This window comes from Manis pentadactyla, chromosome 1 (genome assembly GCF_030020395.1).
Source record: "Manis pentadactyla isolate mManPen7 chromosome 1, mManPen7.hap1, whole genome shotgun sequence".
NCBI classification, from domain to species: domain Eukaryota; kingdom Metazoa; phylum Chordata; class Mammalia; order Pholidota; family Manidae; genus Manis; species Manis pentadactyla.
The window spans coordinates 180909235-180923890 of NC_080019.1; the positions used below are offsets into that span (position 1 = coordinate 180909235).

A 14656-nucleotide genomic window follows, 5' to 3' on the forward strand; every position below is an offset into this window, starting at 1 on the left:
TGTAAAAAAGACCTAGAGTTTTTAAAATTTGAAGGTTTTCTCACTGACATAATTGTTAAAAAAGTTCATGAGTTATATACAATTAATAGTGTTCAATTACTGCCTTTAATCCATTTAGAAACAAGATGGTTATAAATAAATAAGCTTCCAAATTACCAAAAATAACTATATATGCAGAGTTCCAAGATCATTAGCTCAGATCTAAAGCATTCAATTCTGAGTGTCACCTTTAGAGGATTTAACAAATCTTAAAGTTCCTGGATGACAAGATAAAGAGTCTAGAAGTCCTTTTCTATGCAGAATGGTAGCCTCCACATATTTTAAAGTTTCTAGTACAGAAAAGGGAGTCTGCTTTTTATAACACTATAGAATTAACAGGTAGGCATGACTTAATACAAATTAAGAGAATTTTTTAGTATAAAGAGCTATCTCCAATAATGGAATAAGTTTTTTGTGAGGTGCTATGCTCTTTGAATATATTTATGTAGTCATTCGTCAGACACACTGTTAGAGGAACATCTAGCTAGGAAGGAGATAAGACCTTATAAAAGGTAAGCTTCTTTATAATTGCATAGCCCTAAACACAATTCAGACTATTTCTATACTGAGGTTACTTTAAAATGACTTAATGTTTTTAAGAAACAGTGTTATCATCTATTTAAGACAACCTGAATGTTTACCAGATTTTCAGAATAAACAAAAACCTGAGAGTAAATAAATACAAATCACAAAGGGTACTGATACATACTTCATGTTTTAAGTATGTACTAAAGATTGTATATTACGAACCCACAAATAACAGCTTTTTATTAAAACTTACTTGCAAAACTTACCAGAATTCTGTTGGATTCCCCATCGTACTCTCATCCTGAATTGCCGAGCACCACTTTGCTGGAGTCTTCTATTTAGTCTCGGAAAATTCTGCTTCTTTCCTTCCCTTCGATTCAACTTGATGATATCATCTATGATAGTAGAAATGAGATGATTATTTTCATTTTTTAACTTAATGACTCATTTACTCAGTCTCATTTTCTAGTTGATAGATTGCCTATGTCCCTAACTTCTACTTTGAAAAGCACTTCCATAAGAGGATAATAGCAAGAAAAAAAGCTCCAATCAGCCAATATATTTGGAGCACTGAAGAAAGGTTTTGTAGGAAAAGTTCAAATCTGTCCAAAGCAGATCTACCAATTAATAAAGAATTCTGTTATCCACTGTATTTCTTTGCCTGATAAATGTAAACAAGAAAAGCCTGTTTGCAAAAATTACTCATACTTACTTTCTTTAATCACAGAAGTTGCCAGTTTTTAAAGATGACCACCTTTCAATAAAACTATAGGCAGTCAAAAAAATAAAATATTCAATTAAAAGACTAAATTTCTAAATTCATCTTAGCTCAGCAAATATTTATTGGGCATATATGTAATGAATATATGTGGCAGGCTGTACTGTAGACTTGTAAACAGCAAATACAAAATTAAACAAGTACTATAGAAAGGGATAGTACAAAAAGAAAATACTATGGTTCTCCAATCCCCTAGCTAAGAAACTCAGGGTTATCTTATTTTTCTTTCTACGCTGGTATTTTAAGCCTGTTTCCGAAACCACTTTCAAACTGTCTCAAGGTAAATTCACAAACATTGCATTGCTATAGTATCACAAAAGAACAATGTGAAGTTCAGGAAACTAAATGTACTCCAGATTCCTATTTATATCTGTTAAAAGGTTACTATATAGCCAAGCATACTAATTTAAGAAATATCCATTTCTCCAGAGTCCCAACTCCAATAAATTCTGATTATTGATATAGCAAATAAACCAAAGAAACTGAACATGGTCAAAAACTTAACACACTTCACAAAACTAATCAACCCCAGTTATTTTTTCCAAACTGCTCTAAACACAGTCTATAAACTCTATCAATATAATTAATCTTTTCTGAAGTCAAAGAAGGAAATAGAAATTATAAGGATCCTTTCTTACATACTACTACTCTACCTCACCAATCTGTCATCTTTAAGACTCTTAAATCACATCCAAACATTCATATAATTCAAATCTCCCCAAATCTTTGTATTTCTTGAGAGCAATCCTTCAAATACAAGAGTTCATCAAAGTTAGACACTAAAAACAAAAAACTTTTTAAATAAAAAGGTTTGATGAATATCAGATACATGAACATGTTAAATTCCCAGTGAGCAGCAAGAGAATAATTATAAAGCTACTACTTCTGAAACACTTTCCTTTAACAAGTACTACTTACTCTTTACCAGAAGTCTGAAATTTCAAGAGCCATTCAAGAAAATGAATTTGGTCTGACTACTTAAAAAAAGAAAAAGCAGAGTATAATTTTGATTAGCCAGGTTAATTTTAAAGTAGAGCATTATAGAGTATACAGAGAACATTTATACTCTATACAAATTTTTATATTCTATATAAATTTGCAGTTAACTTTAAAAATTAAAAGTATACTTATACTCTATATAAATTTTTATATTCTATATAAATTTTGTTAATTTTAACTAAAAATTAAAAGTAGCAAAGCATATCAAATAACATAAAATTACTGTTCTATATTTAAACATTTTATTATCCAAATATTCAAGTTAAATGAGCTATTGTGGCAGAGAGGATTCTTCCAATCTAAAAGAAGAAAATGGCTTTGTCCTAATTCAAGGTGTAAGTAGGGTAAATATCAGAAGAAAAACTAAATGCTTTACAGTGAGCTTTTGACTTTCTAAAAAAAATTTTGAAGTATAGTTGACAAAACAATACTATACTGGTTTCAGGTATACAACATAGAGGTTCAATTACTATGACGAGGTATTTTTATAAAATAGTTTCTTCAATAATACTAGGGGTATGTACATAGAGTATATTCAGTATGCATGGGGTATGTACTAACAGGTATTGTTCTCACACGTTTTCATATAATCCTGGTAGAGCCATGATTTAAAAACTAAAAACAAAATTAGATTCTAAAATCTCTGCAGATCTGATCAAAGGAATATTCACAAAGCATAATAATTGTTTAAAACAGGTATTACCTCTTAATCCCATCTCTGTAAAGTGTATTAAAGAAAAGGGGCAAAAAGGCACCTATGTTCTTGGGGGACAGAAGAGAAACTCTGTATTAGCTATCCACAGCCTTCACTTCTACCTTTAAAGAGAATTATCCGTTTTCTTCACTTGAACAGCCTAACTGCCAAAAACAAAACCGAGTAACCAAAAAACCCTAAATACTAATGTATTGGTTATAAAAATACATGTTTAAAACTTTCTGCAACATCAGCAGCTTGGGGGTCTAGAGTCAGACTGAAATACTGGCTCCACCACTTACTTTGAGCAAGTTATTTAATTTCTCTATGCCTCAGGTTTTGTAAAATGGGAATAACCACCATGGTTTATATAGTGTGTATGTGTAAATATAGTGTTTACTGTGTAGCGGGTACTGTTCTGAAGTTTATATATACTTATTGACTCATTTAATACAGCAACCCTCTAAGGTAAATAAACACTATTATTATCACCTTTTTTTACAAATGAGGCACTGAGAAGTAATTTGCCAAAGATCATATGCCTAATAAGTGGCAGAAGCAGGATTTGAACTGAGTCTGGTTCTGGATTCATTCTCTATCCCTCACACGGTTATTATGGGATAAACCCAGTTAACACACATAAAACGCTTAGTCCAGGGCCTGGCAGGTAGTAAGCACTCAGTAAATACTTGTCATTATAATTTTTCTTGGCCTTAGCTCAGAGGATTCATTTCTTTAGAATCGACTAGCGGAGGAAAAGACTTGCGACCAAACCTGTTATTTCTGTTGATTTACTTAGTTCACATATTGCGTTCTGACTTGCAGCAACTACAAAAACCAAGACTTACCGCCTTTTGGCTAAAAACTATGCAGATAAACCACAACAAAAGAAAAACACCGTCCGCCACAAACTACACGTCTGTATCCGTAAGTCGGGTACTTTTTAAATATCCCCAAAAACTTTAGGCCACAGACGAGCAGGCAGAGCTAACTACATCTCTTCCCTGAACTTGAATCCTGACAAAAGCGTAATCACTTTTAAACCTGTCAAGCCACAAAGACTCGTGCCTCAGCAGTGCTCGGTCTGAACTTTTAATGGATCACCAATTCTGCTTTTTACATCACCACCAGATCACCTCACCCTCCTTACAGGGCGCTAGACTCCATGCTTTACCTGACTTCTCATCAATCCATGCATCAATCTCTTTAGGGTTTCGCTTCTTTTTCCTAATTAGCTAACTTTGAGGCCTGAATAAGGAGAATGGGCTTTTTAGGCGTAGCCTAATAAAACATCATCTGATGAAGCCCTGGCCTAGCGCTATTTTCTTCCTGACAAACGCTCCGGGGTCGGCGCCCGCTCGCGGCTCCGAGCTCTGGCGCCGGTCAGAAGCCGCCAACTGTCGGGGGCGTCGGTATGCTTCACGCACTGCGCCCGGCGTAGGCCTGGGCACAGTTAACGCCAACCGAAGGCGGGCTAGCCGGGCGGCCGAAGAGCTTTCTTTAGGAAGGATGGTTTCGTCGTACCACGGCCGTCGCTCGCCTGATAACGCCCACACCGAACACACTTGGGAAACAGCAGAGTTTTCCTCACAAAGAGCAGGGTTCACCCATGAGGGCAGCGCCCCTCTAGGGGCAAGGACGGTACGCACCCCTCGACCCTCCAAACCCCTGGCCAGCAGCGCCTCCCTAACCCACCATCCTCTCCTCACAGTCCCGCCGAGGGGACGCCGTGCCTCAAGCTCGCCCCCAGCTACCTCTCCCCGTCCCCACCGCCCCCACTTGGTTCCGCCCACCGCAAAAAGCGATCGACAACTGAGGCCAACCGCCCCTTCCCCCACGAACCGCGGCACTTGGCTCCACCCACACCCTCCCCCGACTTCAACTCCGTCCAACTCGGCTCCTCACCCAAAGACATATCAATTTTGTCGAGGTTTTCATTGCTGTGGGTTTTCGGCGGCAACAACGAGGTCGCCGTGGCGCCCACCAACCGGGTACCAAACCGGTTCATGGCGGGAGACGGAGCGTTGGAGCCGCAGCGGAGAAGGCCGGAGTCTGAGGACTGCCACCTCCCACTCACGCACGCACACCAGCTGCACCGACGGAGCGCGCACGCGCGCTAGTGGCGTCCACGCTCTCCCACCCGTGACGGCGGGCGGGGAGGAGCTACGGAGACGAGCGGCCAACGCGAGGGGCCCCACGCAGCGACTCGCTGCTAGCGGCCCTTGCTGGACAGGAGGAGACATTGCATCCTTTGCTCTAGGCAATTGCGAGGGCCGCGGTTTTTAGCAGTTGGTCCTTCCGCCCAAATTAGAGGGAGCTGGACCTTGAGCACCTCAGAGTCACACGGTTTAAATGAGGTCAGGTTCCTCCGTGTCATTCGAAAGGCCCCTTAAACTTTGGTGCACACGAACCTTTCACACTCCACTGCAGCGCAGCCTCTGAGGCCGGACCGACCTCGCGAGGGTAGATTACAAAACTGCCTTCCAGTTGCCCTCTCCCTGTCTAGCTCCTTCACCTGCAGCGTGGGGAGTCGCCACATCTGGACGCCAAGCAAAGGCTGCAGTGACAATTCTTGTTTCACCTTACCAATAAAATTAAATGCTAACGTTTCCCGTATCTGACCACTTTTCAACCAGCACTCAGAACAATCCCAGGGTACTAGTTACTTTGTAAGACCTCATCTTCCCTTGGGACAGGGGTAAGTACCTCTGCTTATTTGGTTGCATTTTTCACATTCATTTGCGTTGGGAATTGATAGGCTTAGTTTTCTTTCTAGTCATCCCTGTAAGAAAACTTAATTAGTGTTAGATGAATTCTTACAGAATAACTTCCTACCTCCTTCTCCTCGTCCAAAGCAACTGCTTTTGTGTGGAAGCATTTGGGTTGTGTCATCCTCCTGTCAGTTTACAACTAGCTAAGACATTTGCATCTAAGGAAAAAAACAAGGGCAGGCATTCCTGCCATTTAGAAATCTCTGCCACCTCCCTCCTTTCCACTTCCTAAAATTTTGTTTTGCATAGGTATCAACCGGTGGCCTTTCTAAAGCATCTGAACACCACAGTAGCCTGTACTTCGTTTATTTCCCCCACCCAAGACAGAAATATGACCATATAAGAAAAGTGAATCAGCTGAGGATACATCTATGAAGAGGTATAGGAAACTTTAATGATGGAGAAAGGTTTGGACTCAAAAAGACCAAGAACAATATTCAGCATGTCAAGGACAGTAGCATATATATTCTTAGAAAATGGGCTTGATTTTATTACTATTCCACCCTGCAGCATCCATGCCTCTCCTGACTGCTAAGAACTAGGAAAACTGGGTTATAGAGATAGAAGTATGAGGGAGACCTAGGTTTTATTGAATGGTGCTTTTTTTTACTCACTTTAGTCATTCACTGTGTGAATGTGTGAGAGGCTCTGGGCCTCATACTCATCTTCAAATCAAGGAAGTAGTATTGCTAAATATATGTTATACTTAATTATTTCTAAGATTCCTTACAGTTCTAAAATCTGAGCACAAGACCTTTTCTTCACACTGTCTTTCTCTCACTAGAAATAACTTCTACAATCTCTGCTTATTTGTGGGAGTAAAGTACAGGGAGGAATGCTAGGTTAAGTTCTTGATGTTATGGGAGAAAATTAATTTAAAGTTGGGATTCATTTTATACTTCAGGTATTAATAAGACAGATAAAAAAATCCCAAATATATGAAATCCCCACCACCAACATATAAAGATTCCCTTTCATCCTAGTCTTCTCCCCAAAACTGAAACCCCATCCCACATCTCCTCAGCTCTAAAGGGAGTATGCCCCAATATTTCAATAAGCAATGCTATCTGTCGTGTTTCAGACCTTTAGATTTCCCCAAGGGCTGAGGGTCTTAGAGTCTCAGAGCCATCACCCAGATTCCAAAAGGAAAAAACAAGAAAATAAGAGACATTATGGTAAGGATAACTCAGTCATACACAAAACAATACAAAACAAGCACCCTGCAACACACTGCAAAAGCAAAGAGGGAGGCAAGCCAAGTAATCAGAACTGGGGCTTGACCAAGAAGTGGATCAGCCAGCTACAAGGGCTGGAGTTAAAAGATCAACCCTGCAGTTTCCTGAGGCATGAAAGGCAGCCGGTTCATTTAATAATATATTAATTGAGCACTAGGTGTTGTAGTAGGCCCTGGGATAAAATGGTGAGCAAGATGGACACAGTTCCTATTTCACACAGCTTGCAGAGCAAAGAATATTTTCTGAGTACCTATTGTGAATAAGGCACCGACTGCACCCTGTGCACACAGCCTTTGTCTAGAGTACAACAATTGAGCAGCTTCATCTAAGTCATAGTAAACACAGAATTCAAGCAGCTGCCCTTTTTAGAGGCTTGATTTCATACAATGTAGATAAGAAAACATCTAGGATTGCCAGATGAAATACAAGACTAGTTAAATTTGAATTTCAGATAAACAAAGAACAATTGTTTAGTGTAAGTTTGTCCCAGGTTTCAGAGAAACAGCACATTTTTTTTTTACACAATATGTTGCATGCAATATTTAGGATATATTTATACTAAACAATTATTCATTGCTTATCTGAAATTCAAATTTGATTGGGATCTTACATTTTTATTTGCTAAATCTGGCAATGTTAACATCACACTTTCTATTAACACGTTCTGGCTCTGTACAATTTGTGTAGAGATCCACTTTCTCTCAAAGGTAAGCACAACTTGTACTTATTTCACCCCTTAAATTTTCTTATTAATTTGGTATTTCTTTTAAGGCCCCCTTTTTTCAACTTTATTGAGGTATAATTGATACACAATAAAAAAACACATTTAAAGTGTGCAATTTACATAGGTATACAGTATATATACCTGTGAAAACATCACCATAATCAGGATAATATATCCATCATCCCCAAAAGGTTTTACATTAACTGATTTTTGTTCAAATGTTGAACCACCTTTGTACTTCTAGGATAAACCTACTTGGTCATGGTATTTTATCCTTTTTATGTATTGTTGGATTTCACTTGCCATTATTTTGTATAGGAAATTGTTTCTTTTTCATAAGCAATACTGGCATGTCATTTTCTTTTCTTGTAATGTGTTTGTCTGATTTTGGTATCAATTCTTGCTTTTCAGAAGATTTTTAGAATTCATATGTTGATGTAATTTGTATTATACTGATATAATAAGGGAGTTAGTTAAGATTTGTCTTGTGTGTAGGTATAATAGTTATTGATTAGATATACCTATTATCGTTATATCTAACTCTCTTAAGGTACTTGTACATACAGTACAACTTTTCTTCTCTTTTCTGCTTAATTCTTCTCATTCTACCCTCTTGGCCACTGTTTTCTGGTGCAGTGGCTGTTCACCACTTTGCTATACCTTCCTATACTTTAGTGATGCACTTTTCCTTTGTTCTAAGCTTTTCTAGCTGATTCTTGTCTTCTGCCTTTTAATCTCAGGATTCACTCATTCATTTATTTAAACAGTTTGAGTTCCTACTATGTGCAATAAACTGTGCTACAGGACAGTGATATAGCACAGAACTCTGACAGGCAAGGTTGCACTTATAGCTTGAGGTGTTACTGGTCTCCAAGTTCCTGACCATCAGTTTTTTCTGACTAAGGAACCTCCTCTTGGGTAGACAGGGAAACTTGAAGGGGAATTCATACTGGACTAAAGGGGAATTCATACTGGACTAAAAGATTGGACCTCTAGTTCACTCTTTGTTAGGCCTTGTCTTCTCTGGGCAGGGTACAGGTCCTGTCAACCACAGGTTCTAGGTCAACTCACTGAATAACTGTGGAATTTTCTAAAACTACACACAATTTCCCCCTATTCACATAAAGATAGTTTCTTTTAAGAAATGTATCCTCCATTCACACTTGATAGGTTGGTAGTCAATGAAGGCTCTGGAGAGCCAGGATTCTAGGGGCATGGGGCCTTTAGGTATTCTTCCTGTTACAGAAAATACTGGAAAACCTGGACTGGGTCACTGACGGGAAGAACCAAACAGCACTCGGGGGTCTTGGGGTGTTGAGATTTTATTTCACACCGGCGGGCTCAGAGGGGAGTATTCTCCCAAGATCTGAGCCCTGAGCACAAGCAAGGGGAGCAATTTATGTAATTTTGATATGTGGCATTTCGGCATGCACAGGGCACAAGAGGAGCCTGGAGGAGGGGAGGCTGGAGCTGGCAGTGCTTTGCCAACTGGAGGGAAAAAAGCGGTTTGCTGACCTTGACAGCTGTGTTGAATATTTTCCTTATCATTCCTTCTCCTGAATCTCCTCTATTTGCGCCTTGGCCTCTCAGCTCCAGAGTGAAGAGCCCAGACTGGCCTAATTCTCATCTCTCTCTTTGCCTCAGTAGAGGATCCCTTCTCTTGGCCCAGTTTTATCCAGCTACAGTGAAACAGGGACATGTTGAACACTCCTCAAATGTGTTAAGGTTTTGCTCAGTCCAGAAATAAGATTTTTAAAGTTTTCATTAAAACTTCCTAAATTCTGAATTTGTATGCATTGCCCAAGGCTGGCAACGAGCTTTCCTATACAAGTGAACAAATAACCCCATACTAAATGCCTAAAGGGGGTAGAAATGTTGCTGTAAAGACAAAATAGAAACCAGTCAATTAAAATTGACAAAATTCTTCAAAAGCTTTTTCATCCCAGCCAATATGAACTACTATAAGCTTTCATTAAAAGAAAAAAAAAGAGAGCAGGGGGAATAAAAGAGAATTTTGGTAAATCTGATAAAGTCAGTGAATTAGTCATTTGGCAACATTAGCTAAAGACTTCTGAAAGTGCAACCTGTGGAAAAGCAGAAATTAACTTCAAAATATATTAAAAATTAATCATTATAAATGAAATTTCCATGTGAAACTAAAATTTTGGTTACATCGATTGGGATGCAGCCATAGTAAAGCAAAACCATACTAAGATCCTCACCTATTTTCTGAAAGAATTTTTTAAATCCTTGTCTATTTTCAAATCTAGAGAAAGGTTGTAAAAGTAGTGCTGTACCTATATATCCTTCACCAAGATCCACCAGTTATTAAACTGTTGCCACACTTACTTTTTCTGTGCAGATGGTCCCCAATTTAGGATGGTTTGGCTTAGAATTTTGAACTTTCTAAAGGTGTAAAAGCAATACATATTCAGAAGAAACCACATTTCAAGTTTTGATCTTTTCCCAGACTAGCATTAATGTCGTACAATAGTCTCTTGTGAGGCTGGATAGGGCAGCAAGCTGCAGCTCCATAGATGACTGATACACTTAGAATCGTTCTGTACTCATACAGCCATTCTGCTGTTCACTTTCAGTACAGTATTTAGCAAATTACATGAGATAGTCAACATTTCATTATAAAATAGGCTTTGCATTAGATGGTTTTGTCCAACTGTAGGCTACTGTAAGTGTCCTGAGCATGTTAAAGGTAGGCTAGGCTAAGCTATAATGTTTGGTATAAGTTAGGTGTATTTAAATTTTTTTCATTTATGATATTTTAAACTTATGATGGGTTTATTGGGATGTAACCCCACTGTAAATCAAGGAAGATCTGTATATGGATAGATTTGTTAATAGTTTTATTTGTTTTTGTTGGACAATCTGAGAGTAAGTTGCAGACAGTATGACAACAGAATATATCTCTAAGGTTATTCTTTTAAATAAGCATGCTAAGATGATCAAATCCAGGTAATTTGACATTGATGTAATTCTATTCTCTGGTGTGTAGCACATACTCAAATGTTACCAATTACTGTAATCAATAAACAATTATCCTTTACAATATTTTTTCCCAATCTAAGATCCAAGCCAGTTTCACATGTTGCATTTATTTCTTTGTCCTGCCTCTTTTGTCTGTAATCTGAAAAAGTTTGTCAGCCTTTCTTAGTTTTTATGATTTACATTTTTTGAAGACTGAAGGCAGTTGTTGCATAGATTGTCCTTCCATTTTGGTTTGGTCTTATTCTTAGTCTGTGATGAGATCAAATTATTCACTTTTATCAGGAATACTACATAAGTGATGTGTCCTTCTCAGCACTTAACCTCAGGAGGTATATGATGTCACTTTGTCTTACTGGTGATCTTAACTTTGATCACTTGGTTAAGGTGATATCTGCCAGATTTCTCCATTGTAAAGGTACCTTTTATTTACCCATTTATAATGAATAAATCTTTGGGGAGATAGATTAAGACTATGTAAATATCCTGTTCTGGAAAAAATTTCACTGGTGACTTTAGCATCCATTGATGATTCTGACCTGAATCAATTATTACTATGGGGCTATAAAATAAGTGATTTTTAACTCTTATCATTCCTCTACATTCATGCAAAAAAGAGCTCTCCCCACTTTCTTCCTTCCTATTTCTATTTATTTATTTGCACACTTATTTATATATACATATAAGTTTCTGTAGAAATTCACACACTCATTGTGTGTAAAAAAATTCTCTTGTGAAAAGCAAAGGTGTAAAGAATGTAAGGGTTGTGTTTACCTTTGGAAAAAGTAGATATGTATACATATCATTAATTAACTCATTTTGATGCTCAAATTATTTTTGACTTGGCCAGTGGGAGATATCCCTTAGCTTTTAAAATTTGAGTTTTTAAAAAAAATGCTGCTAAGATTAATTTTAGTAGGTAAAATAAAACACATTCATGACTACAACTGATATTTGTTGGATATATTCAAGGCTTTCTTAAAACCAAATTTTTGGCAAATAGGTACATGTAATGAGCTTTAAAAACCCATTATTTGAATAATTGATTCTCAAGTGAAACTGGCTTTCTACCAGTGGTACTCTAGGACCTATTACTGTTTGTAAAATATAACATCCTGGTGGGCTTGTAAACAAATAGATTGAAGATCAAATAAACTTCTTCAGGTTTTTTGGCTTTTAAAATATTGATTCAGCAATCCATTGTTCAGTAAGGCCATTACAGTTCTGTGACAGTTGTTGAACGCTGATGCTAGATATGTTTGCATATTTGACAATTTTTTGCATTTGTGCCCCAGATGCACAAAATAGGATTAATCCTAATCTTGGTTCATGACAGACTCATCATTTTCCATGCATGGCTTGTTTTCATTTGGTTAGTTAATTATGTTAAATAACTGGTTATAATTATTATGATTTCATAACTAATTCATTTTAAAACTGTGTACCTTGAAATCTACCACTCAAAACAAAAGCTAGAAAACAACAATAATCCTATAATCTAGCAATTCCACTTCTATTAATGTACCCAAGAGAAATCATTGCTTATATATACGAGGAGATATGCAAAAGAATATTCACTGCAGCACTGTTTCCAATAGTGAAAACCTGGAAGCAATACAAACGCCTATCAGTGAAAGATAGCATGAATGAACTAGTGTACTCACACAATGGACTGTTATTTAGCAGTCAAAATCAATGAACTATAGTGACACATAACAATATGAATAAATCTTATCAGTGTAATATTAAGGAAAAAAAATAAGGTCCCAAAGAATAAATACAGCTTAATACCCTTTTAATAAAGTTAAAACACAAAAATTCTTTAAATAATACTTTTTTAGGAGTATAGATAGATGCAAAAAAACTATATAAAAAAAGAGAAGCAGTGAAATCATAAACAAAGGATTCAGCATATGGCTGCCTGGGGTAAAGGAAAGCATAGGGCTGGGACAGGGGCATACGGGTAGTGTAGGTTATTGTCATACTTATTAAATGACTGCTTATTTATTTTACATGTAATATGTCCAGACTTGGACTGCCCTAATATAGGCTTGGAGTTACAAATTTATAATCCAAAGACCACATTTAGCCTTCAGACTTTTTTGGCCTGTGTTATGTTTACATTTTTATTGAAGTATAGTTGATAATACAGTATTATATTGGATTCAGGTATAAAACATAGTGATTCAACAGTTATCTATATTATTAAATCCTACATTATTAAATCCTATCAACATAGAACGATGTTACAGAACTACTAACTATATTCTCCATGCTGTCCTTTCATCCTGGTGCTAATTTATATTACAACTTGGACATATGAGAAAAATCCTGTTTTCCAGAACTATTACAACAATTTTAGTTTTAGAATTTCCTGATAAAGCTTTTATGTATACATATATTAAGGTCATGTGGCATTAATTTGGGATTATACTGTATGCTAAAAGTGAAGTTTACACATTTGTAGAAACAGGAGGTACTGAAATCCCAATGAGTAATACTGCCTCTTTCTTAAAAAGTATAAACCTTTAGTAGGAAAATATGAAAATTTGAACATGGAAGTTGGAAATGATAATTTCACTGAAAGGCGCTTTCATTTCACTTTACAGTCACGTAAAAAAAGCTTTCTCAAGTTTGAAATTTCCTGAAAGTCATTTATTATCTTTAGTAAAGTAACTAGTTTTTCATGGAGTTAACTTAGATCCCTCCCTCAGAGTACTGCTGATTATTGCTTTACCTTTGCTCTAATCCCAAACTCCTTGCTCCCTACAGCCACTGTCCTAATATAGGCTTGGATTTACAAATGTATAACCCAAAGACCACATTTAGCCTTCAGACTTTTTTGTCCTGTGTTATGTTTACATTTTTATTGAAGTATTGTTGATAATACAGTATTATATTGGTTTCAGGTATACGACATAGTGATTCAACAGTTACCTACATTATTAAATCCTACATTATTAAATCCTATCAACATAGAAAAATGTTATAGAACTACTGACTGTATTCTCTATGCTGTACTTTCATCCTGGTGCTAATTTATATTACGACTGAGACTTTGTGTCTCTTTATCTAATTCGATGTTTACATTTTTAAAAATTTGTTGTCAATATTTCAAAACTTGGAATTGTGATTTTAAAAATTCCAGCCTCTACTGAAAAATCAGAATATCTGACAATTCTACACCCATCTGCTGTTTTGACATTTAATTGTAGCTAAGGTGGGACTTTCCTTTTTGGATGAGGCATGCGGTTTTCATGAATTTCAGACAGTTTCTGCCATTCTCCTACAACTGGCTCACTTCACTCTTTGTCAGTTGCCTGCTTGGCCCCTATAGGCACTTCCAATCTGCCCTTATCCAATCTTCTACCCTTACCTTCAACATAGTACATACTCCAGTCCCTCTCCACATTTTCAAAAGTAGCTTTCTAAGCAGGTTTGATCAAATCACCTCTTGATTTATTCCTAATTGCTCGCAGGATAAAATCAAAACTTAGAATAGTACTTCATGATCTGGTTCACCTGCGCACGCACACCGTTCTGTTCACCACCTCTTCCTAGCTCTGATTACTGCTCAGAGCCAGCAGTTCCCAAAACATCAGTCAACTCTTTCTCATCCTTAAAAACTCTACTCTGACATCAATCCTCCAGAACACCTTTCCCAAAAGCCTTTCCCTGTTGCTCTTCCTTTGTGATCCCAAAGCAACCTGTGCTCCTCACAGTACGTGAGCTCTTCATTAAAATGCTTGAGGTCCCCCAAACACTACCCAGTAGGTATTAAACCCAATAGGCTGAAGTGGGGTTAGCCGTGCTTGGATTAAGCCTGGACTTCTGACTGAGTCTGGCCCCAAGGGTGAAATGTGACAGAGAAGTGTGGAAGGGTCCCAC

General features: G+C 37.2%; 1 protein-coding gene across 1 annotated transcript in view; it reads right to left on the reverse strand.

Annotated features, from left to right (window-relative positions):
• Nucleotides 1-5166, reverse strand: part of FYTTD1 (forty-two-three domain containing 1) — a 30092-nt gene extending 24926 nt beyond the window's left edge. Inside the window, exons 1-2 of the mRNA XM_036904805.2 lie at nucleotides 4944-5166; nucleotides 834-962 (exon numbers count right to left, since the gene is read on the reverse strand). Of these exons, the coding sequence (XP_036760700.2) occupies nucleotides 834-962; nucleotides 4944-5046 (232 nt within the window). The 5' untranslated portion in view covers nucleotides 5047-5166. The remainder of the gene's footprint in view (nucleotides 1-833; nucleotides 963-4943) is intronic.
• Between the last annotated feature and the right edge of the window lie 9490 nt (nucleotides 5167-14656).